The 27,698-nt window shown below is 32.8% G+C and overlaps 1 protein-coding gene across 9 annotated transcripts in view; it reads right to left on the bottom strand.

The window, feature by feature from the left end:
- Positions 1 to 27,698, bottom strand: part of LOC126771825 (dual 3',5'-cyclic-AMP and -GMP phosphodiesterase 11) — a 224,166-nt gene that overhangs the window by 85,924 nt on the left and 110,544 nt on the right. For all 9 annotated transcript variants that reach the window (XM_050491937.1, XM_050491941.1, XM_050491942.1 and 6 more), the window contains 2 exons: positions 12,712 to 12,853; positions 3,848 to 3,964 (listed from right to left, as the gene is read on the bottom strand). In XM_050491937.1, the coding sequence (XP_050347894.1) occupies positions 3,848 to 3,964; positions 12,712 to 12,853 (259 nt within the window). The remainder of the gene's footprint in view (positions 1 to 3,847; positions 3,965 to 12,711; positions 12,854 to 27,698) is intronic.

Here is a 27,698-nt window from a genome sequence, read left to right as displayed (position 1 = left end):
ATAATTTATCAAGTGAAGAAGATCAGTGTCCAAATTTCTTTAGCAAGAAACTTTTAAGATAACGAAGAAAAGGTAAAATTTTACTTCGGCAAATTTTCGCACCTCAGAAGACATTCCGTAAGACGATGCCAAGGGTTTTTTATTGTAGATTTCAAATTTATATCTTACTTAACTTCACCAGACTGACGCCAAGTAGTCTCAGACTACAAAGCGAGCGTTTCCTTCTCAACAGACACATTCAAATGAAGTACATCATTTAAACTTTAAATAATTGTATACCATCTTTGAATTGGTTATAAAAGTTCGAACGTAGTTAAGAGTAAGGAAGTATGTATGTGGTGTATTGTTTGATGTACTTTGAAATGGAAAAACTATTTCTGTAGCCAATGGGTGACTTGGTTTAGTCCAAACATTATATTAAATTTAATACTACGGTACAAAAGCTGTAGATGTCATTAATATTCTTATCGTTTTTTTTATTCTAGTTTTTTTTTTAATTACTTGTTTATACTTTACTTCATATACTTTAATTACTTGTTAAATAACTTGTTCTTTTTGATTCACGCCATGTTTCAATGTAAATGTGGAAACTTTTATTGGCTTAAGTGAGACTTATTTTGTTATCAAACGTTTATGTATTATATGATGCTGTATGTTTCCCAAAATAAAAAATAAATAAAAAAGTAATAATTAATTCACTTTCAAATTCCTATTTGAAACTCTTACAGACAATACTCTAGCTTCGTTACAGTTCTTTATTGTAAATAAACAAAATAACTGGTAAGTCGAAATAATTGAAAACTTAAAATGTTATTATATTTACGCTTCGCTGAAAATATCATCATTTATAAATCAATATATACGATACAAAAGAAACGATTATACATACACAAACACGCATATACAAACACATAATAAAGAACCAAATTCTGATGATCTTGGTTGGTGAAACAAGGTTTTGTCAAAATTTTAGGCAAAGAAAAATGTTCAACACCCTTTTTTTCTCTGTTTTTCAACAGTATATTGTTTTGTTTGGTAGTAATTGAAGAGCTTTAGTGTTACCAATAAAAAAAACGGAATACTCGTAAGAAGAGAAATATATATTATGTATCTGTCAACTGCAAACTAAAAAGCAGATATGGGAATTGAAATATTCAGTTTGTATTTCAAAAATACTTCATCGTATTTGCAAGGGAGGTTGGCAATCTATTTGAACTGGGCTTGGGCGGTATGGTATGTAGGATTTCCAGGTTAGTTAGAAAATATGGGACACGAGGGTGAAACCGGCGGATTCAGATCATATCGCTCGTATTTTGGAATGTAATTATTCTTGCCGGTTACTACTGAGTTTCTTGTCCATTATTCTCGGTAAAATCTACGTTTAAGTAGATTTGCATTTCATATATATATTCTTATAAAATGACAATTTAGAATTATGTATGTGATGTAGGGATAAACTAAAACATTAATTTGCTTTATTTTAATAGAAACATCACTATGATATTATTAATTTTGTTAGTATATATATAAATATTCTTGCATTACGAATACCTTGATTAAATCCTTGACATTTGGAAACTTAAATTCCTTTTGATGTTAAAGGATGAAAACTATTAAATATTTGAACAATACTATAACAAGTTATACATTGTAATGAACAATATAATTATTATTTTTAATCTGTTTACTGTCGGTTCTTCTCAGTAGTATCTACATTACAAACCGGCGGTAGCTTATAATTTAATGTTTTGCTTTATGTTGTCAAACGACGATTCAAAAGTTCTTGTATTAAATATTACTGAAGCTGAAGAATATGATTGTCTAAACGGTAATCTCAGGAGGTTTTAACGGTTCGAGATTTATAGAGAAACATTATATATAATTTGAGGGTTATAATTTACATTTCTATTCGAACCATCACGGTGGTACATCAATTTCATTTACTCCTACGCTAGTTGAGCGCAAAAGATTATATCAATATCAAAGTCGCTTTTATATTTAATAAAGATTTTTACTTCGACTTCATCTTCATTTCCGTGTCCTTAGAGACCTACTTTAGATCAGAGCGATAAATTAATTTACTCATTTACATTTTTCGAGAGATTCGTAAAATACGAAGCTATTGGATTATCTCGAAATGAAAAGACTCATACTCCTTATTACAAAACATATCAAGTTATAAAATAAAGTTTTATATTTGTAAAGTCCATATTTAAAAGAATCATACACAACAAGGGCCTTGGTAAAATTCAAAACAGCTATAGATAACTAAATATAATAAATATATTTAAATGTCCGGGAACTCTCAACGTTCGACATGGTGACCCCAGCTGGATGCCAGTAGGTATAGTGGGGTGACATAAGATTGATGAAGGCTACAAGAGCAGGTCGGGGCAACTAGGATAAGGCGAATTATTGACGCTCCAATAATGTGCTACTATAAATTATATGTACCTTTGAAATGATTGAGCTGAATAGAAGTTTTATAATTTTCTTTCATATATATACATAAGTTAATTGGATATTGTTGCAATGAATTGAATGTACTCTACTACGAAATAAGTATCCGAACGTATGTGAAGTTCTCGCAGAATTCGACTACGGCGATCATTCTCAACAGAGATTAGCCAACTGCGCAGGAGACAATATAACATATTGGACACTCAATTCCTCCACCCTTATGATCAAACAAAGATGATCCAGTACCGTGCAAGGCACGAAATACACTGCTATCAATACTTAACAAAAAAAACCTATAAATTTTATTAACCCAACTCAGGATTTAAATCAGAAACATCATGATATGTAGCCGTATAACGTAACCACGAGACAAACGAGGCAATTGCCACATGTAATACTAATGTAAGCACACTTTGTAGACATACAACAATTTAATGTTGTAATTTATGTACAACAAAAGCAATTTCATAAATGCGATTAAGTCAATTATCTCAATGTGCCCGCCGCACAAACAGAAGGGTCTCTTAACAAGTTATGAGCTATTAATAGGCAATTACCAACTAAATTTCGATTAACTAAGCTTGTCGGTTTTTCTTATAGCTTTACAATTGTATTAGTTGAAGTAAGTTCGTACAATTTTCTACTCCTTATTTCTGACTTTTCTTATATAAAGTTAAATAGTGAAAAATTTTATTAAAATGTTCATATAACATTCATGGAATTTCTTATAAAGTCTTTATATTTATCGATCTCACAGTGTATACTTATTTTGGTTTTATAATTTGGTATCTAAAATTATTATAATAATTTTGTTTGTTATTTTTATTTGTTTAATTCTGTTGTATTAGTAGTTAAAATTTGATTTATAAATATTTATACAGGTTAGTTTGGTTTATATTATTTTTTGTTATAATGGTGTGTTGTTTACACCTTTAAAGACGTATCACCTTGTAGGAATATGTTTAAGTTGTTAATTTTAAGTGTTTAGTGATAAGTTGACGGTGTACCTATCTCAATAAATAAATGAATTATCTAAAATCTAATATTCTAAAAATGTAAAAAAAGCCGAGATGGCCCAGTGGTAAGAACGCGTGAATCTTAACCGATGATCGTGGGTTCAAACCCGGGCAAGCACCACTGAATTTTCATGTGCTTAATTTGTGATTATAATTCATCTTGTGCTTTACGGTGAAGGAAAACATCGTGAGGAAACCTGCATGTGTCTAATTTCACTGAAATTCTGCCACATGTGAATTCTACCAATCCGCATTGGAGCAGCGTGGTGGAATAAGCTCCAAACCTTCTCCTCAAAAAGAGGAGAGGAGGCCTTTAGCCCAGCAGTGGGACATTCACAGGCTGTTACGGATTACGGAAAAATGTAATGTACCTGACTGGTGTAGTAGCGCCTGACCCGGAGCCCGCTCTAGACGGGGACGCGAGTTCGGCGCTAGGCGGCGTTGCGTGCGACACTAACCATGCGTCCACAACCTGTCGCGTCGCCTTCCTGAAAGAAAACAAAATATTAGCACCGCATTTGTGTTGCAGAACTTCTGGTACCGGGCCCTTCTCGCCTTTTAATATATCTTTTTACATTGAGCATTCAGCATTCATTATATACGGCCAGTATAAATAATGTAGTTGTAAGGGTTAAAGTGGAGATGGGCTGGACACTTGGCCAGACGGGAAGACGGAAGGTGGACTAAAGTCTTCACGGAGTGGTGGCCTAGAGAAGCAAAAAGGCCAGTAAGTAGACCACCCGCCCGATGATCAGACGATTTTAGAAAAATGGCGGGTGCTCAATGGATGCGATTAGCACAGGTCCGGGAGAATAGGCGCGCCTGTGACGAGGCCTATGACCAGTGGATTAATGTGGGCTGAATATGATGATGATAATGATGTAGATAATTATAACAATATGTAAAAACAGGGCTACACATGTGACCGGATGAAAAAATTCTTAGTGACATAAATAAAAACATGTAATAGTGTTAGCAATCAATTCCCGCGTAGTATATTGAAGTACTAGATGATATTTCTTTACACAGTAATAAACTAAAAATATATACCGAGAAAGTATCAGAGGAAGCAATATAATATATTAGCATATTTTTCATCACAGCGTCAGCAAGGCAAGACCGAAACACTTTTATGGATGAAACATAAATACGGTTGAAAATGTTATCATTTCATACAAAGTTTTAAGGATATGAATTTATTGCGCAAATTTTGACAAACATTTATTATATAAATATACGAAAACAAAAGATTAATGCGTTTGAAACGATAAGGTACGAGTATAAAATTGAGTCTCCTCATATTTGAAACTCGAGTTTGAGTATAAACGTTAAGAATATTTCGTGATAAATTGAAAAGAATCTCAATAACGAACATACGTAGATCTATCGAAGATCGCGGGTTCAAATCCAGACGACCATCGTAGTTTTGCTCATGTGCTATATCTTGGCGTTTATAATTTTAATAAATAATATCTTGTCAAAACCCGTATGTGTCGGAAAATCATCTGCACTGGAACAGCGTGACGTTTTAAGCTAAGTCCTTCAGTTACGGAATGTAAATATATATTTTATTTTTACTTATAAATTCGGATAAGTGACCTAAAATTACCTTGTTTAAATACATAGTGTAAACTTTTTTCTAGTCTTAAACTAATCGATAAGTAATAAAAACTGGTTTACTGGTGGTAGGGCTTTCTGCAAGGTCGTCTGGGTAGGTACCACCCACTCATCAGATATTTTACTGTAAAACAGCAGTACTTGGTATTTTTGTGTTCCGGTTTGATGGATGAGTTTTGTAATTACAGGCACAAGGGACATAACATTTTAGTTAGGTTGTTGGAGCATTGGCGATGTAAGCAAATGTTAACATTTCTTACAATGTCTATGGGCGTTGGTGTCCTTAACTTACCATCAAGTACCCCAAATACTCATCCGCCTACTTATTCTATAAAAAAAAAACATAAAACAAGTTCCTGTGGAAACACTATCAAGGTTGATACTAATAACAATACTTTAAATGAGCATGTCCTTCCAAAATTTTCCTGTATAAATAACAATACTGTACTCTATAAGTTTAACACTTATCCGATTTTGATGCGACTGTGGTAAGTTCTGCGTATGCCCGAGAAGGTTCCCAACTCAAAAAACAAGAATTTTTCTTTGTGTGTTTATTCTTCGTATTATATAGAACCTTATTCTACCCATATAAAGTCAAGGCAGGTAGCTAGCGTTTAAGCGTCACGATAGCATGCGAAAGCAATCCCGTGGCGCTCCTCGTTAAGACGGAAAGGGTACCGCTGGTTTTTTAGTGGGTATTCCGATGTTAGGGGCGCACTCGGCGTCTTGGACACCGGCGAGCACCACATACCCCCCCCCCTCACACTGTTCCCGTGGGGAAAACGCGTAACGCGTTTTTTCAGCGCTTAAAGAAAAAAAAACCTATTCCTCCTCCTAAAAACTATTAACTATGTTATTCTATTTTGTTTTGTTATGTTATAAATAATAATTATTCATGTTTCATGAGATCTTGTATTTATGTGGACAAATAGAGATTTATTAATAAATCATTTACTTGTTTAAAAAGGCATTTATAAAAGCGTCAATGATTTTACGACATCAATTTACACATCAGAACAACTAAGAACAATAGTTTCATTGTAAACTAACTGTAGTCTGTTGTATACCGCTAGGAAGCAGTTTCGACCGGTCACAATACTATTTATTACAAAGTTTACGAGATTGTCTTCTCTTGTTATTAACATCTCTAAGCTCATTTAAGCCTGTTTCCTTATTGTGATTGTCTGTTTGCGTACGTAGGACGGTATTACAGGATTAACCATTAAGTTCGTCTATTACTGGTAATTTTATATCATTTAGATAATTACTAGACAGATAACTTAAGTCGTTTAAGTTTTATGAAGAGTTATTTACCAACAAAATTACTATAAAATAATCGCACAATCCGATGGGACGGCAATCCGACTAGACCGGAAAGAGTTGTGCGCAAGACCAACGACTTTAGGTGCTTTACGAGGCACGGGAGTATACACACTTCCAACTTCTAGGGCTGCTACTGAGAATCTTCGACAGAAAAACCCTATAACTTTTTATTCGCCCTGTCCACGGATTGAACCCAGGACTTTCGGATCTATGTATCGGACTAGACCAACGAGGCATATTTGTAACAACAAAATGTAATAAATGTTAAAAAAAAATGTAACCCAAATCACGGTCAAAGATGTCTGAAAAGAACATTTTAATTAAAAATTTAAAAAAACTGTAAAAGCTGCAACGAACGTTTGAGTAGGGGTATCGTTGAATTATTATCATTATCAAGTTTTACACGTGAATTCTATAAAAAAATCTTCAGATTGATATATTGAAATAATACCAAGTTGAACTGAAAGTTAATTCACCCAACATATCGGGTTGGATGTACACGAAAATAATCTGTTTAGTTTTTTTAAATATAAATAATAGAACGATGCAAGTATTTTTGTATATTTAGATAGTTATACGAACATTCTGCATAACAAAAATCTGATAAGCAATATCTTAATATTTGGTTCATATTTATAATTAAGCTTTTACGATGTTCTCAACAATAATGTAAGCAATTTGCTTTGCATACAGATCAATTAATCGCCTACGATTCATCCTATGCTAAGATTATTGGCTATAATGTATCTGTCAGTGATAATGGACCGATCCCAGTAGAGCAATGCGCGATCGAGACCTGGTTTACGATTATATACATAATGCTCATCATGTACATATTTTGTAAATAAGCATTGACTAGGAATTTCGAGTCATGCCGCAGAGGAAATTGCAAAAACAAAAGGTCGTATGTAAAATATATTAAATTAATTACTTCTTATACTTTCTAGTAAACAATTTTCAAATACTTTTTTTACTTTTTCACTAGCAATAGCAATATACGATTTTTTTTTTAAATAAATTGCATGAAAATTATTTTATCTCTAAGCGCGTCCAATGGTTGGTTGTCCAGGTAGAACCAACCGCACCGATATAATTTATTGTACTTTCCAACGGCTGCCTTCGCTCTAAAATCGATCATTAATAAAATAGATTTCAAATGATGCGTGTGACAAATTTCACGACGACCATTTCAGCATTAAAAGTAACTGAAATCGGGGCAAACTGTTTTTCACATTTATTATTTTCGTACTGGTAGTAAAATGGTTCGTAAAATTGTTATAGTTCTTTACAATTACATAAAAAGAGGGTTTTTTTTCGAAACCGGCATGAATGGCCCAAACCAAAGAACAAAGGAGTATCTCAAACGAATTGAATGGAAGTATTTTTTGATTTTTGAAAAATATTAATCCAAAGCCGAAAATCAAAATCGTTGATTTAAAAAAAGAACCAAATGTATTTTATTAATAAATATATTAATATTAAATTAAATAATTTTATAGTATGACTGAAAAAAAAAGTAAAACAATACTCCAACAGATCAAGTCACAAAGCGACTCTGACATTGCTAGGCGGTCATTTAACCAATAATACGTTGATTCTTAAATCGGAAATAACATGCCATATATTTTGAAAGAAAAACTCGAAACGCACCATAGCATACGATCCTAAGACGTCAGAAAGTGATATGCAACATTGACGATAATAATTATAACATTTAAAGGAAACAATTTTGATTCATGTATATGAATCAAAATAGCGTATCACCGTAATCCCATTTACAACACGTCATAAGTAATATAATAAATGAATTATTACAGAATAACACCGCTTCTATCGTAAGTTACCAACGTTTTATCAATTGTTGTGAAAGCTGATTCGTAGAATTGAACAATGATTTATTTCACAAGTATAATTGGCATCTTGGAAATGTATTCCGAGATTACAGGCTTTGTAATACAAATCGGTCGGATTACATGCAACTTGTGAGATACAATGTGAATCCTTACAGAATAGCACCTGCTGGAGTCAAAGGGAATCTGTGACGTAGACGCTAATAAGCGACGAGAGGCAAAATCAAAAAAATGCATTAACATACAATTATATTATATTTGCAATTTCATATCGTACAAATAGAAGGTATATTTTAGTTCTAATAAGTTTAGTTTTCTATAAACAGCATGGAAAGGTTTTAGAACTTTTTACTACTGGCCTGCCTGACACCAATTCTTCTTGCTGATATTTTAGTTTGGTATGCAGCTTTTATGACATCCAGGGGTTGAGTTGTTTCACTCACTTTTACTTTGCTAGAACCACAACATTCGCTTAAAGAAAACTATGATAAAATGTATATAATATAATGTAAAATATCAAGTAAAAACAAACAATTGATACAGGCTCACGTCAACTAAAATATCTTATAAACCAAAACTTATCTAAGTACCAGCTTGACGCTTTGGATCGTCGTGCTAGAAGGCTCATTGGCGACCAGAAACTGGTCGCAAAACTCCAGACCTTGAAATACGGTCGTAAGGTTGCCTGTCTGTCGGCTTTCTACAGAATATATTTCGGAGAGTGTGCCCAGAAGCAATTTAATTTGATTCTTCCGTCACCTTTTTACCATAGAACTGCGAGGCATCGTAAAGATCTGCACCCGTACGTAGTTGATGTATCTAAGACATATACGAAACGATTTGCTTCCTCGTTTCTGATACGCACCGCTAAGATCTGGAATACCCTCCCGACCTCCGTTTTTCCCACCACCTACAATATGGGTACCTTCAAATCTAGAGTGAATAGGCATCTTCTAGGCAAGCGCGCTCCATCTTAGACTGTATCATCACTTTCCATCAGGTTTGATAACAGTCGAGTGCTAGCTTATATATTAAAAAAAATAGTAGTTCCATCGTTTTAATAATTTAATTTTAGTTAACAAATAATTTCAACAAATCGATTGTATGGTTGAAATATTCGTATTTTATTTATTTATTTATTTGTGTTTTATATTTAATTTACTATATACTGTTTATTTAACAGTAGATAGTAAATTTCATATTTATAAAATATTAACAAATTAGTACCAATAAAAGTTACTAATGTTTGACTAAAACATAACAAAGTAAAGGCATAGATGCAACGGATAATATATTCCCGTACCATAACAGCCTGTGAATGTCCCACTGCTGGGCTAAAGGCCTCCTCTCCTCTTTTTGAGGAGAAGGTTTGGAGGTTATTCCACCACGCTGCTCCAATGCGGGTTGGTAGAATTCACATGTGGCAGAATTTCAGTGAAATTAGACACATGCAGGTTTCCTCACGATGTTTTCCTTCACCGTAAAGCACAAGATGAATTATAATCACAAATTAAGCACATGAAAATTCAGTGGTGCTTGCCCGGGTTTGAACCCACGGTCATCGGTTAAGATTCACGCATTCTTACCACTGGGCCATCTCGGCTCTTAATATATTCCACCATGTACCAAAATATACCACGTCACCAAGTGTGTGAAAAATTCCCAATCGATCCGATGGAACTAATTCTTACTTCAGTGGCATTCACCTGAGTATGTGTGGATACACATACTCAGGTGATGTTAAACAACTGTTTGTAAGAAAACAGACAGTAGATCATTTATGAAATAAATCTTTATATATATGTATGACATGGTAATAATACATTAAATTATATGTCAATCATGTTTCTTTGAATAAAAGGCAAATAGAATTGCCGCTTGTGGTTCAACGAACGAAAGTTTAATCAAAAACAACTACACAATATCACGGTTAATAACTTCATATCTTTAATTTGCATTATATTTCACACCTAATAATAGCTCCCGGCTTTTCCTGATAGTTTTCATAATAAAAAGTTTCAAATTAAGCATGATTTCAGCGGTTAGTTTTTACCAGTTTTCTGAATGAGTAAAATTATAATGTGCTAAAGTGTGATGTATTAAACGTTTTATGTGTTTATTGAATTAAATACATAAAACTTTAAATAGTATATAATATAATCACGTTAAATACATCAAAGTTGTTCCTTGCTGTTACTGTAAGCTGCTTAATTAAAAATGTAATGTAATAATAGAGATAAACTTGTTTCAATTTAATATTTATCTTGCCATATCTAAAACAAAGGTACTCGGTACTCAAATTAGACAGTTATGCTCTATCTATATGAATAATAAAAGTTCGTGTTTCCTCTATGTGTTCCCAAGCCATTTATCTTATTGTGATGAAAATTTGGTGAGTTGTTCTGCGTATTCACGAGAGCGTCCTTGGCCCAAAAAAACTATAGTTTTCTTTGTACACCTGTTTTTCAATATAAACGTTTTTATGTAAGAATTTTATTCTACCAGAGCATAGCCATTGGCAGCTAGTCTATACTAATATTATAAGGAGGTAAAGTTTTTGATGTTGTAGGGGGTAATCTTTGGATCTACCTAGCCGATTTTGCCAAAAGCCATATCATTTGTGATTGTCATAGGCTATATATTAACTCGAAAAATGAAAAGACTTTTTCGTGGTAGTGGGATTTGCAAAGTTGGTCGGAGAAAAACGGTCGAACGAAAACGTTTCTTACGAACGCGGCCTTAACGATGAGAGATATGTGATTGAGTTCTTGAGAAAAGTTGTAGAGCTTAATAATGCCTACAAAAAAGTCAGCGTCAGCATATTTCCAACTTTTATATTTAAGTAACAAAAAGTAGTTTTTTTTATATTAAAAAATAATTTAAGTTGTTTATTGGTCATATTATCAACAATTATGAATTCTTATCAAAATAAGTAAACATCGTCTCAAGTGTTTAAAACAAAAGACGTTTTACTGCATATAATTTGGACCAATTGTTAAAGAGATAATACGACATAGGTATGGAAAAGCCACCGTGTTGTAATCTATTGAGTGATATTTCTATCAGTCGGTTTTTTTCATATAAAACACGTCAATTTAATTAGAAATAAATTGCTTTATTACTAAGGACATTTTATTTAAATAAAATTCATTTTTACAGTTTGTTTTTTGGTTGCATAGTTTAAGATATAATTTAAAATACCAAATACGCGAGACAATTTTATTAATATTCGGCCAATCGATCACAAGTAAAGTTTACCGCCACACGAAGTGGGCACGGGTCAGCTAGTTATAAATAAAATTAAGTAAATAAAGTGAGTGCTTTATCTTATAAGAAAAAGGAGAAAAGGATTTGGAGCCTATATCACCATGATGTTCTATTGCGGAAAAATGAGTCAGTTTTATTTCAACATATTTAGATTTTCCCACGATGTTGTCCTTAAACATCACACGAGATGTATTCTAAGCATATTATGGCTAAAAGAATGTAGAGTTTTCGCAGAATTGAATGCGTTACTTTCAGTAAGGATCAATGTCTTCTATCTACTGAACCATGTTGGCTTATATAAGCGGAGCTGTTCTTTTTAATAATATACGATCGAAGACATAATCACAGTTACGATTCATTTCAATTCTCTCGTCAAAGTAAAATGGTTTCTGAACTTTATTTTAGTTTCTGGAACATATTTTATGTATAATGTTCATACATGATATACATTACTCATGCTCGTGATAAAATATATTTATAGATATTTGAAGTTTTTGAAAGAGCAAAATTTCCTGACAAAAGCTTCGTACTTACACAAAGCGGTAATAAAAAGTATACGATAAATATTTCGAAAAAATCGAGACAGGGAGATATTAATAGTGCAAAGTTTAAGAGAACAAACCAAGGACCGCCAATACGAATATATCTAAACACAATCTAAGCTATTATAAATATCATTGTTGAATGTCTATCGTAAATAAAACTGTTTCTGCTGCCCTATACGAAACAGAATTTCTACAGAACGTAGGATCATAGTTTTAAGAACTTAGAACGAAATCAGAAAGAAAATCAGCAGTTTAATAGTTTGATGAACCTAATTGAAAACTGGAGCTTGGCGTTGGTGCCAGAAAAATAATTAATAAGAACGTTGTTAAGCACGCCTTAAAATTTAACCGACAACTTGGGTAACTAGCAAATGATATCTAATTAAGATAATAATTTATTTATTTATACTTTATAATACACTATTCAAAAATTGTATGCAACAATAGAAAAACAGTTAAGCTATAAAGCATGTTAAGAAGCTTTTAACATTTATAGTGATATCTTCCCGGCAACCTCTATTAGGGAAAAAAAAATAAGGGAAGGATAAAATATATTATAGTGTGAGCTCACAACGAACTTCAGACGTACAAATCATTACATATAAACAATCTGAAGATAGATAGATAACTAACCTTAAGAAATAGTCGTGTACAAACTCCTGATTCTCATCGAGCCAGGCTTCTGTGCGGGCACATTCTGCGTCATAACAGGTAGGCGCGGGCATGCCGCCGCCCGCGCCCCCTGGCGGCTCCTCTATGCTCCGCAGCTGTAGACCTGAAACAATAGAGAAACACTTCAGTACACTGTCAAGTAACGACTAAATGATTTATCACATTGTTATCCAATAGTACCTTCACATATAAACTATAATATTAAATTTTCAATTTAATGACTTAAGTAAAATAAAACTCACTGTACAGTTTATTGTTACACCATTTAAAGTAACGATAAAAAATTAAATTCTAGAAATAAATGGATTTAATCTTAATTGATTGTAGGATAGATTGGTTATTCTCCAGTCACAAAAATGTCAATATTTAATTATTTATGAATAATTCGTACATTAGTATTCCATTAACAAAGTATAAGTACCAACGTAAGTGCCATTAAAAAAAAGTTATTCATATATATTCGATGTTTTGTCAATAATAAAGTAGATTTATCAATGATCTTATAGCATATTAGAAGTCATTATATTTTTTTCTCAAACCAGTTTCCTTTTTATCGACATCGGTCGATATGTTTACAATTCGAAAACTTGCAGGAAATCACAATATACGCGTTCTATTTTTAATAGAATACGTAGGCGGACGAACATTTGGGCCACCTAATGGTAAGTGGACATCAACGTCCATAGACATTGGCATTGTAAGAAATGTTAACTTTCGCTTACATTGCCAATGCGCAACCAACCTTGGGAACTAAGATGTTATGTCCCTTGTGCCTGCAATTACACTGGCTCACTCACTCATCAAACCGGAATACAACAGTACAAAGTACTGCGGTAGAATATCTGATGAATAGGTGGTGTAGGTACCAGACGAGCTTGCACAAAGCCCTACCACCAATAAAGAAGCATAAAAGAAGTATGTGGGATACAACGGCATTGAGTTCGGGGGCGCCACTGTATTGCGAGTACTACCGTGGCGTCCCGGCGAAGGAAGGTTAATCTCCAGATCTTTGAACTTAACAGAAAAGAGTACTTTCGGAAAAAAAAACACGCGATGATATACAATTAAAATATGCTAAATATAAATTGATCGTGTATACTATAATATTATAACTATTGACATGTCAATTCGCAACGACCTAGAAAAAGTATCATAATTTTCGTGATATTCGCCCGAATACATCACAGCTGAAAATACGAATATATTCCTATTTGATTTATCCTCCAAACATTACGAAATCATTCAATATATTAAACATAATAAGAACCAGCTTATTTTTAGATACATTACGGCCTCATTACACGTTGCATGTATAGACTCTATAATTAAAAGTAAATTCAATCGAGTTATATTCGCAATAAACAGAAGCATCTGCTAACCAGTCAACAAACCGATTAAACCGACTACGAACGCCATACTCTGTAATATGTCTTAATTGCAATAGACACGCTCTGATGGTTATCGCCAGATCGTATACGATCTCATAGCTGGCAATTAAACTAGCAAGGCACGTTTGCTTTCGCCTAATTGAAATTGACACGAGCCATCGCATGTAAATAAACACTATATATAAAATTTTAAATATTCCAACGATGTTAATTCAAACATGTTTTTTTATTTAGCATAAACTAAGATAATCATAGGAATAGTTTTACCCCTTTAAATATTTATCGTTTTATTTCGTTCAGTATATCTTGTGTTAATTAAAATAAACAAATAAGATTCAATAAAATTACATTGTGAAACAAAATTTTATTTTTTGTTTATATATAATAATTGCATATTATTTGTAGCTGTGATGGCCCAGCAGCTAATAAAACTCGTGTATCTTAGCTAAAGATTGAGGGGTTCAAAGCCGAGCAAATGCAATTGAGTTGTCGAGTGCTTAATGTATATAGGTCTATTATCTTGTACTTTCCTCAAGAGGCGAGGAGATCTTTGCCAAGTAGTGAAACATTTTCAGGCTCTTTCTAAATTAAACTTATTTTTCTGATCTTCTACACGCAGCAAAGCTCAGTAAAAACTATGCATTAAAAACAAAACGATTAACTATATAAAATTAAAAAATATACATATATTTTAAGTATATAATTAAATATATATACATTTTCAGTTAATATATATATTCTGTAACAAAATCTACGAATTAGTTCGTAGACCAAATAGATTAAGACGGTCTGGGCATGTTGTTTTATATTTTCTTTTGATAACAATGTATAAATAGGGTACGATTTGTTTACAATGATAAGTATTAGACATCTCCCAGTAAAATGTTTACACAGGCGCGTTTGAGATAAACGATGGAAGGGGCATATAAAATAACATACATTGTTTACAGTAACAGGGTTAGCATGTATAAAACCACAGATATCGCGTTTTATATCCACGTGGTTGAAACGATTCTTCCATATTATCACCCAAGTATCAACATAGCTTTAACCAAAAAACAATAAAGTAAGTAAACTAGGAATTTGATTCTGAAATTAAATCATAATTTAATAATAACTCTGAATCGAAATTGCTTTCCCCACAAAATTGTGTAAAAATAATTTTGTAGCTACGGGGGCGAAAAAAATACGAGCTATCTTTGTAAAATACGCTTATTCGTTTGCCGCGGTCGTAGTACTTTCGATTTAACTTTCCACGAGCAAATCTCTCGGTTTTCTGCTACGAGCATTCGGTTTTCATTTGTATCTAGAGATGATTTAATTGGTTGTCAGTTCAACTGTACGATCCTCAGTTATACTCTCCAAACCTTACGGTTTAACTGAACAGTTCAACTGTTTAGTTAAAACTGTACGTATGGAGCGCTGTAGTTGCAACGATGTAGCTGTAGCTTTACAAATATTATATTCCATATATTCGTCGTTTCCGCTCGTTTGATTACGCAAATGTGTGTACGCAAACTTAACATGCTTTTAACCGAACTTCACTAAAAGATTTTATACTTAACATACGTAAGACACAAGAAGTTTATAATGGTAGTAGATTACAGCGAAAGTTATTTAAACTTTTTGTTTTATATAAAATAAAATCAACATCTTAGGGATACTGACAATAATCATTTTATAATTTCTAAAAATTGTATAAATTATGTAAACCTGAAATTTCGTCTTACATTAGTTTGTTCTCAATTTTTAAAATATTAAATTAAATTCATTGTAAAATATAAAATAAAATTATTGTTATGTTTTTATAATATTTATATGTTGTATTCAATTTATTTAATTATCATGTTGTTCTACACAACTTCTTTAGTATTTGATAGTTTCTACTCATCATCATTAAACACATCAAAATTTGAAGCCTTTTGATAGATCTCATGTGTTATATCTTTTATACGTGTCACTGGCAGAATATTTTGCGGTCATTTAGCGTAGATACACGTCAAAAAAAAAAAAGTTATAATTTGACGTTCAAAAAGCTACACATATAAATTATGTGTTATTTAAAGATATACTAAATATAATTACAGCTAAAAAATCAAGTATTTATGATTAAGTATTAGAAGACTATTACAAACAACAGCTATAAAGTAAAATATGTATGATATATAAATTCATTCATAAGCAAATGTTTATGTGGCATATAATAATAATGTATATAATATACATTATTATATATCTCGATATGTGTTGATATATTAAGTACATTTTGAATGCTATCTGAAGCAGATTCTTTTAATTTAAGACTTCTATCCTTTTGAAACATTCTGTAAACGAACTTTGAAGCTTAAACGTACAACAGCTAGACGAATGCACTGTATGATATTTTGCTATATGAAAATTACTAGTGGTAAGGCTTTGCGCAAGCTCGTCTGGGTAGGTATCACCCACTCATCCGATATACTGCAGCATAACAGCAGTACTTTGTATTGTTATGTTCCGGTTTGAAGGGTGAGTGATTACAGGCACAAGGGACATAACATATTAGTTCCTAAGGTTGGTGGCGCATTGGTGATGTAAGCGATGGTTAACATTTCTTACAATGTCAATGTCTATTGGCGTCGGTGACTACTTACCATCAGGTGGCCCATATACTCGTCCGCCTTCCTATTCTATAATTTATATAGCCCGGATTTAACACTCCTTAACATTATAAATTCTGTACGTGATTGCTATGAGTCTTTGTAACTCAATATCTTGACTCGAACAATGCCATGAGCATACAGGATAATTGGGAATGACTCCGAGGCTTTCGTGTTATGTAAATGCTAACTACTGTGACCCTCATCTCCTGAGAGCTTTGTGCAAACTCATAAACTTTATTACGGGCGTATGCGTGCGACGTACGATAACCAACATTTAAGGATTAAACAAATTTTAGTACATGGAGTTGTTCTGTTTACAAATGTACATAGTTGGGTATATTTTGATTACTGATAATAAAATAAAATTCGAATATTATACAAAATCATATTCGAAATTAGTTTTTAAATGTAAAGCTGTTTTTTTATAAAAGTGAAATTATCTGAACCTATCGGATACTTGTTTTTGCCCGCGGCTTCGTCCGCGTCTGATGGGACGAGAAGTCAGGTCCTAGTTAAGAAAGTAGTTCGATGTTCAAGGGGTCAAGGCTTAAATTCATTCAGTTATTTAGCCCAAAAATCGTAACAGACAGAAAATTACTTTCGTATTCTCTCAGTATTGATTTTATCTAGAAAAGAAAGGTATAAAAATGATAATATATCGTTATGTTATAATCGATTACGTGTGCACTGTTATATCTTCTGCACTTGCACACACTGCGAACTTTAGTGTCCCATGAAAATGGCTGCCGTGATCGAAGTCGATCAAGTGAACGACAATATAAAAAAATGGCATAAATTTCAGACAACATATTTTAATTAAATTTAACTTCCAAGTTTTATTAAGGTCCAAGCTCAAATTAAAATTATTTTAACTATGTGCAAAAAATAACCGTCTATCGATTCAGTTCAGTAATTTTCAAGTAATGCTCCAATAAACAAACAAATATTCATATAGTTTAGCAATGGTTCAAATTTAAAGTTCCCTGTTAAAACAGTAGTGGAAACTTAACTGGCATAAGTGTTAAAATATGATTATTATATTTAGTTGTAATATACGATATGCTGTATGTTTCCCTAATAAATAAATAAATAAATAAATATAACTACATACATCTGACGTTCATTATATTAATCATTAAATGTAATGTAAAATGATTTGTTTTAAAAACAAAGTCTATTTATTATAAATCTGTTCGCTATATTGATTTGCCAAAGACTAAATATATAATAGAATAGTGAAATTGAAGCTTAGCCAAGTTTATTTTAGCAAAGCAAATAAACTTCATCCCTTATTGCATTATCTATGTAAACCTAACGTATCAAAGGACTTAACGCGGTTTCGTCCAGCTGTTATTTATTTTAGATAAGCTTATCCGAATTAGTCCATCAATATGATAATGTTATCTAAATAATATTACAAATTTGATATAATGTGATAGAAAAGGTTGTATTGATATTTGTTACGACTAAATTTCGGCAGATTAAAACATTTGGTATGATTCCTGTTATGGTAATATAATTCTATTAATTTGTATTTATGTAAAAAAGCATTAATTAATTATTCATAATAAAAAACCAAGCGCAGGTTTATTAAACATGTGTTTTAGAATTATAAATTACAATTAATATTAGAATAATTATCAAGAACACAGTTTTTTAATAATTAAATATGAAGTTTAAATATTATTTCTATATTAAAAAAAAAACTTATTAAAGCTATTAGAAAATGAAACGTTTTTAGAATATAAAGTCTCTGTCAAATACATACTGCATTGAATACCGACCGAATATAATAGTTTTATCTTCGACGATTAAAATAGGAAAAAGATTTTTTTTTTGTAAAATATTTCCCTGTTAATATTGTACGAGGCGATAGTTGTCGGTTTGACATTTTACATAGCACCGGATTAACCAAACGACGGAATTTACAACAATATTTTATGATAAGGTAGAGTGGCTACTATTAATTAATCGAATAAAATCAAAGGGTAAACGCGGGCTCGCCATTAATATAGGTTTTATATACTACTAGTTACCGCCCGCGTGTGAAAGTGTTAAGTACGATATGTCCTCTACAACTGTAAACGCCAATATAGAATTTCATGATGATCCGTTAATATCCTTCCAATGTCCTTCCATTCAAGCATGTTTCATGAAAAATTTCATCACATTCAGTGAAAGCATAACAGAGTTACTTTCGAATTTATAATGTTAGTGTAAGGAATGCAATGAAAAGCCAGAGTGATTCCCTCTCTTATCGTTAGCTAAACTATTATTAGTCTACTAGACACGCGGACTAAAACATATTACAGATGTAAATATGATAATTTTATTCATGTTTTTAAATTTTAATATTTTTGCAATATGCAGTCTTCTGCTGATATCTATTCCGCAAGGCGAAACATTGGGAGCACGCGAGTCAACGTTTTTTATTACAGTCAATATTACTGTTTTGCATTTTTATCAGCTTTATTAAAAACTGAAATGCAATTTATCACAAAATCGTTATTTTAAAACAGATCATTTGAAACAAATGATAAAGTTTGTATATCGTTTGTTTTATGAATCCGAATAGAAGTTTTTTAATATCGTTTTACTATAACAGTAATAAATTTACAAATTTAATTTATACAGCGTAGAGTTTATAACAATAATTTCTAAAACGACTTTGCATATGATTTATTTTATTCACTTTGCATTGACAGAATCGTACAATCTTATAAATAAAAATGAATATTGGTATATTTGTCTGAAATTAAAAGACCGTTCGACCCATTACCATTACCATGACTATTTTTTTTTTTTTTTTTTGTAACAGCCTGTGAATGTCCCACTGCTGGGCTAAAGGCCTCCTCTCCTCTTTTTGAGGAGAAGGTTTGGAGCTTATTCCACCACGCTGCTCCAATGCGGGTTGGTAGAATTCACATGTGGCAGAATTTCAGTGAAATTAGACACATGCAGGTTTCCTCACGATGTTTTCCTTCACCGTAAAGCACGAGATGAATTATAATCACAAATTAAGCACATGAAAATTCAGTGGTGCTTGCCCGGGTTTGAACCCACGATCATCGGTTAAGATTCACGCGTTCTTACCACAGGGCCATCTCGGCTTGACTATTAGAATTGCCATAATGAGCAAATATATGTATTTTTTCATACAGAAGGTTTTCATATGGTGCACTTAGTAATGACGATTTATATTCATATACACAGTGGCAGGACAACGTCAAATGGTTTTACGAAAGCTTTTTTTATACTACTTATTGATACGTAAGTATATATAAACAAATTTTGTACATTAGATAAACAAATAAACTTAAGGATGGATAAAGACAAAGTGATCACTACAAGATACAAAAACACTACCGATAAAATTCGAAAATATATAAGCAACTTAGTAAGCTGCCTCTAGACTAACACAATGCTGATCACAGAATTTACGGAGTCAGACATAGAAACCACAGAGTTCAGTAAACCCAGCTATTTGCATACTTAGTTTAATTCCCCCATTCCTTTCGCATTCGAAACTTCCATATTATAATCTTGCAGAGATTTTATACTTTCAACTTTTATATCTACATTTATTTGGAGCAAAATTTTACTCGAATCGAAAAACAATTTCAATAAAATCTCGATGTCTTTTATATTTGAATTTTAATTTAAAAAAAAAACCTTACGGATAATTTACTTTTTGTCGATTGAATCATATTACATCAGGATACTTCTTATTTAGAGACGAGATGGCCTAGTGGTCAAAACGCGTGAATCTTAACCGATGATCGTGGGTTCAAGCCCGGGCAAGCAACTGAATTTTCATGTGCTTAATTTGTGTTCATAATTCATCTCGTGCTTGACCGCAAAGGAAAACATCGTGAGGAAACCTGCATGTGTCTAATTACATTGAAATACTGCCACATGTGTATTCAGGTAGAATACACATGTGGCAGAATATGAAATGAAACTCGACAAATAGACAATACCTACTATTACTCTGTTTCTGCTGGAAAAAGCCTTCTTTCAAGGTTGGTTCACATCCACGACTACCATATGAGCCCAAACTTCGATAGATGTATTACTCCAAAACCTATAGAGGAGTACTATGCAAATCCTGGTTTATCGGATTAGCTCGATGACGCAAAGTTATTGTGTATGTCACCAGAATTACATACAGTTGCAAAGTTTTAAAAAAGCAATTACAAAAAAATATTTTTATAATTTGGTTACATGCTAAGTATACTTTAATAGTTTTTTTTAATATGAATACATATTTTAGTTTACGTTGATGCCTGATTTTTATATTACAAGTCATATAAAGTGTATATATATATACTATATATGTATGTAATGAAATATGGTATAAAAAATTCGTAAGCTTTGAATATATTTATATATTTGCACATAGCCTTTTTGGACAACCGCTTCATGTACAACCATTTTTATTTGGTTAAATATGAAGGCTGAAAAGGAAATTCATAAAGTTTTAATATGTGTTTTAAGCGGCCAAAAAGACAAATGACATTGTTAATATAATTTAATGTACATTTAATTTTTTTATCGAGTCGGTCCCCTCGCAGACTTAACATAAATTGTGTTTATGAGTTTGGACGCTGACGTGAGAGTGACCAGCATCTAGCTCGCCCACTCATTGACGCAGCCAACGGGTATACTAGGCAACACAGGCTCTTTCCATAGTATAATCAACTCAAGATTTATTTATTTAAGTAATTCCTATATTCAATAGCTTTTTCTTATAAAATATAGTCGGATAGACAATTGGGCCAAATGGTGGTCAATGGTCAACCTCTGCCCATAGATATTGTCACTATAAGAAATATTACTATTTCTTACATTGCCACCAAAATTGGGAACCAAGATATTATATCCCTTGTGCCTTTAGTTACATTGTCTCACTCACCCTTCAAACCGGAACACAACAATGATAAGTATTGCTGTCTGATGGTAAAATCTTTAGTGAGTGGGTGGTACCTTCCCAGACGAGCTTGTACACTTTGTACAAGCTCTTCTGGTCGTCTACTATCAAGCTTAATACATATTTAAGTGTGCACTACGTAGAAAGTACCGAATTTAAAATCGTCATCAGTAAACTAAAATTAAAAGGAAATTAAACATAATTAATGTAATAAAAATGTCTTTCACAAACAATATATTTTGAAAAGCAAAAAGTAACAGTTTTTTTAATTAATACTAATAAAACTATTATTAAATCATTCTACTATCTAGAATATCCAATTAACTGTCGAACTGATAATCACGAAAACAACCAACTAGACATAAAACGAAGAAATTAAAAAAGCAACAACCTGTTCTACCGATTGTACCATCTCACAAGTGACAAGATATTTATTATTGTAGTGAGGATATTATTATGTAAGGTCATGGATCGACTTATGTAAATCGAAATGATTCAAATTCCTTTACCAACGATTACAAGGATATATTTGATATCATCGTGACCTCAATCCCATAATGCTTTAATCTTTAAAATGAAGTAATTTGTCGCATTGTATCCTGTGTTTTAACGTTTAAATTGTCCACTTAAATCATAAATTATCTGGTCATGCATCGTCATATTTCCTCGTAAACTATGGAACGATTTTAATATAATTGCTTTCTTCGAATTTTTAGATTCTTAGCGTATCTAATCATCGTTGATGCGGAATGCGAGCGGCCATATTACAAAGACGCACGTGTATTAGTAATTAAGGTTATTAATTAATCGTAATTTAGTTATTAAATTATGTAAATATACAAATTAATTTACATTAATGATCAAATATACAAAGCAAAAGGAAACTCTTTCAAGCTGAAGGAAATAAACTTCAACAAACGTTCTAAAAATATAATATAAATTAACTAGTTATCTAAATGTTTACATGTTTTTAATTATCAACCCGCCCATTTCTCTCTTTTAAAAATGAAATATCCAAAAATCTTCTCTCAGCGAACTGAAATTATAAAATTAACCAATATTCCAAATTTAAGTTACTTTTTTTTGCTGTTTCGGCTGTGCGTCAATAGCCAGTCACAACGAACGAATTTATAAGTTTAGATTAAGTTTTTATTTAGTTTCTTGAAAGTCATCTTTAATGAAATTAGTTTGAATTAGGAATATGACAGTGATGACTGCGGAAGCTAACGTCTCCGATGTTAAGCTTAATGTATTGGGTATGGAAATGGCACTGCATCCATTAATTATTACATAGCCCTAAAGCGAACGGACACAGTGAAGTCTCTGAATAGATCACCTATCTATTCAGACTATTTAGCAATAGAGCAACTAATTTTATAAAGTATAAATATAATGAACTCGTAAAACGAAGCTTGTTTTGTAACGCTAGTAGACTCTGTTATATAATTTACATAAGAGAGATTAAACTTATGTATAGCTGTATTCTGGACGTTATTATTGTTAAGGATTTTGTTAATTTATACCCCTTAAATAATGCACAAATAGACAACGTGCTGTTTTTAAAATTATACAAAACAATAATGTAATTTGGTACACTACTTGTCTTAAAAAATGCTGCCAAGGGATAATCTTAACTGAACAAATTGTCAACAAAGTTCTCACGAAACTAACAAAACGCAGCAAATCCATAGAAAACGTTTTTATGAATAGTTTGTTTTGTGCGCAATCTTTAAGAGTCGTATTTCAGCATTCGCCGAGTTCACTGAAGTAATTCTGTTTTATGTAAGTGCAGTGTAAAATAGAATTTGTTTTAGCGGAATAACACCGCCCGAAGTCGTAGAAGAACGTTCATGAAAGTTAACAGAAATAAACGCAGAAATGTAGAAATTCAACAGTATTTTATATAACTTTATTAACAAAATGTAATGTTGTTGTTTATTTGTATTTATAACTTCGTAGTTTTATTCATGGAAGCAAAAAATTATAAACGATGTCAGTTGTATTATGTTATAAAAACTTGTATTCATTTTCGTTTTAGGGAGTTTAAATAGTATATTTTTTATTATTCGACTTTAATATTGTAATGAAATTATTAGATGACAGCTATTATACGGATAATGAACTTCTGAAAGTAGATTAGACGAAGTTACTGTACGCTAATGATGTGTCATTTTATCAACCAAACAGTAGCTAGTAATTTATTCGCGAAGTTTAAATTGCGTTGTGGCAAACATTGGAGAGGCTGGCTTATTAACTTCTCTATAGCTATTAACGCCGTCATTTACAAATTGAAATCCAAGTTTTAGTAGTTACTTTATCTCATTTACCATCTATAAATCGTTATTTCAATCACGACTTTTTTAATAAACTCTTAATTTTACTTGACTTATGTTATAAATAAACAAGCTGACGGATCATGCCGGCAATATTGTTTCTGATTGTGACCAAATTATAAAGATCGTCGAAGAGTTTTACAGGGACCTGTATATTTCAAAAACACCGCAATCGATACAAGATGCGACGGACCCCAGAGCAGCGCTAGTAGAGCGAATCGAAAAAGGAGAATTACCTCATATAACACCAGATAAAGTAGAGCATGCTCTAAGCAAAATGAAAAAAGGTAAAGCCTCTGGTTAGGACGGGGTGCATGTCGAAATGTTCCAGGCAGGTGGAAAACCTATACTTGAAGTCCTTGTAAAGCTTTTTAACGAAATTTCCTACAGGGTTCTACACCCGGTCAATGGAAGAATGCGATTGTCACGATACTTTATAAGAAAGGCGACAAAACAAAACTGACAAACTACCGTCCAATAAGCCTTCTCTCTCAGGTCTACAAACTGTTCGCTAAAGTCCTGTGCCACCGACTCGCTAACACCCTCGACGAATACCAACCTGTCGAGCAAGCTGGCTTCTGGAGTGGATACTCAACAATGGACCACATCCATACTGTCAAGCAGCTAATGAAAAATGAAAGAAGTGCAATGAGTATAACCGACCCCTGTGCTTTGCCTTCGTTGACTATGAGAAGGCTTTCGACAGTGTCGAACATTGGGCCGTGTTTCAATCTCTCCATCGCTGCGGATCCATCATTGACAACCGATACGTAGATGTCCTCCGAGAGCTTTACAAATTCGCGACTATGCAGGTGGCGCATGCACAAAAACACCAACCTCGTGTCTGTTCACAGAGGGGTCCGACAAGGCGATTACCTCTCGCCCGAACTTTTCAACACCGTCTTAGAAGATCGAGGGAGAGAGGAATCAATATAAACGGAACACGCATGACGCACCTTAGGTTCGCGGACTACTTGATTCTCGTAGCCGAGAGCACCAAAGAACTTCAACTTATGCTAGTAGATCTGCAAGAAGTTTCCCTGAGGATCGGTCTGAGGATAACAATATCCAAGACCAAAATCATGACTAATCGCCACATAAATGCACCTAACATAATCGTAGGTAAGGACATAGTACAGGTAGTCAGCGATTATATCTGTCTTGGACATCGATTATCATTTGATCGGAAATCTCAAATACAGGAGATCGAACGACGCATTGACTTAGGGTGGGCTGCTTTTAGAAAGCTCAAAGATACGTTGACATCCAAACTCATGCTCTTGTCTTTGTTGTCTTGTCTTGCCTATACTCACCTACCGTACCGTAACAGCCTGTGAATGTCCCACTGCTGGGCTAAAGGCCTCCTTTCCTCTTTTTGAGGAGAAGGTGCCGAAATATGGGACGCTTACTAAGCATAGCATGCACAAAATAAAAGTGGCACAAAGGGCGATGGAGCGTGCTATGCTAGGCATCTCCTTCGTTGATCGTGTACCAAACGCGAAAATCCGACGAAAGACGAAAGTCAAAGATATTGGGAAGCGTATCACGAGGTTAAAGTGAAGATGGGCTGGACACTTGGCCAGACGAGAAGACGGAAGGTGGACTAAAGTCGTCACGGAGTGGTGGCCTAGAGGAGCAAAAAGGCCAGTGGGCAGACCACCCGCCCGATGGTCAGACGATTTTAGGAAAATGACGGGTGCTCAATAGATGTGACTAGCACAGGACCGGGAGAATTGGCACGCCTGTGAGGAAGCCTATCCAGCAGTGGATTAATGAGGGATGAATATGATGATGATGATATGTTATAAATAATATGTAGAGATATTGCAGTTAGATTTTAACTAACACTTTCGGGCTTTCGGACTTCCGAATAATCTGGAATTTCACGTAATATTTATTATAAGATTTTGATGACGTGATTAGTCATAAACACTAAGCAAGAAATCTACTAATCATAATATATATATACATATGTATGGATGCATGTAATGTGAATTTATCTGAAAGTAATTTACAACTATATTTTATCATTAAAGACATTAATACCTGTTATTTATATTATATAAAATAAACCTTTAACAGTGGCTATTAAGATGTCCCTTGAAAATTTATTTCTAAACAGTACAGGAAACAGACTTATGGCCAATAAATACAACGATATAGAAGCAACCAGCGGGCTATACGGTTGGTAATAAACGCATCAGACGAACATTTACGGGTTTATATCGTAGTTAATGTAGATATGCCCACGTGCAGTAACAACCTAGGTAGTTTAACTTGATTTTTATCAATACATTTTTATTTGCATAAGTAATATTCAATGTTATGGTCCAAATCGGTTATAAAAACGATAATAAAATTGTTATCTTAACGTCTTTATAAACATTTCAGTTTAACAGGTATCTCGTATAAAAAATAAACTTGTATTTTAAAATTGAAACAACTAATTATTTCTACTGATGCATGCATATCCGATTGTTTAATAAAAAGCCTATGTTATAAAAACCATTGATAGATAAGAAAAAACTATTTTATACAAGATTATGTAAATTATAAAAACGTAGATAAGGAGTTCGATGATTTTTGTGCAGATTTTTAATTAAGCTGGTTAATAATTAATACAGTTATGATGTGCGGGATTTTAATATAGAATCGAATACCCTTCCCCGGAACGATATCTCTTCGAAGTTGAAAAGTTCATCTTCACTTTCATGTTTATACAATTTTTGTCACTGTTATGATACAAATTAACGATTTTGTACAACAGCGTCACCTATATCGACATTGTTGTAAATATATCGTGTTGCTACTATAAGTATTCTCATTTTGTTAAAAACACCCTGACGGGAGCTAGAGGAGCTCGACAATTAAATATACCCCAAACAGCAATGGACACGGTCGTTACTATTGACAACAAACTTAAGAGTGATACGCTATTTTGATGCGTGTATTTAAAGATTTAAAGATGTTATTATAATTATAAACAATTTCATTGCACTTCCTGACGTTTCTCGATCGTGTTTTAGGTATGTTTCGAGTTTGTTCTTTAAGAATTGATCTTTTGCTCGTTTTGAAAAAAAAATACATGAACTAATAGAAACGAATGCGACCTATTATTATATGGTCATAGTATATAATAATGTACATATTATGATCTTGTATAGTATATTATATTGTGTCTGTAGGCTTTGGTCTAACTATCGGGATTAATCGAGTGTTATAAGTACAATACACATGAAACGATAAACATGCGATAGCCGAACACTTGAGGTTCGATCGATATTTTATATGACTATGACTTGTAAGCCATAAAATTGCACGAGAGATAAAAAGATTCGTAAATGTGAATACGTGTGTATTAAACCCCTCACGACTTCGAATACATTAGACTTTATAATAATAATACATTGTCGTTTATTATCAAATATTTAGTGGTAATAATATGATTTGTTTTTGTGGATAAATTATATATGTATAACAGTCTATAATAACTACAGTGGTGGTAGGACTTTGTGCAAGCTCGTCTGGGTAGGTACCACCCACTCGTCAGATATTCTACCGCAAAACAGCAGTATTTGGTATTGTTATGTTCCGGTTTGAAGGGTGAGTGAGACAGTGTAATTACAGGCACAAGGAACATAAAATCTTAGTTCCA

Source organism: Nymphalis io, chromosome 11, assembly GCF_905147045.1.
Source record: "Nymphalis io chromosome 11, ilAglIoxx1.1, whole genome shotgun sequence".
NCBI lineage: Eukaryota > Metazoa > Arthropoda > Insecta > Lepidoptera > Nymphalidae > Nymphalis > Nymphalis io.
The sequence above is the reverse complement of the archived record's forward strand: the minus strand, read 5'-3'. Positions and strand labels throughout refer to the sequence as shown.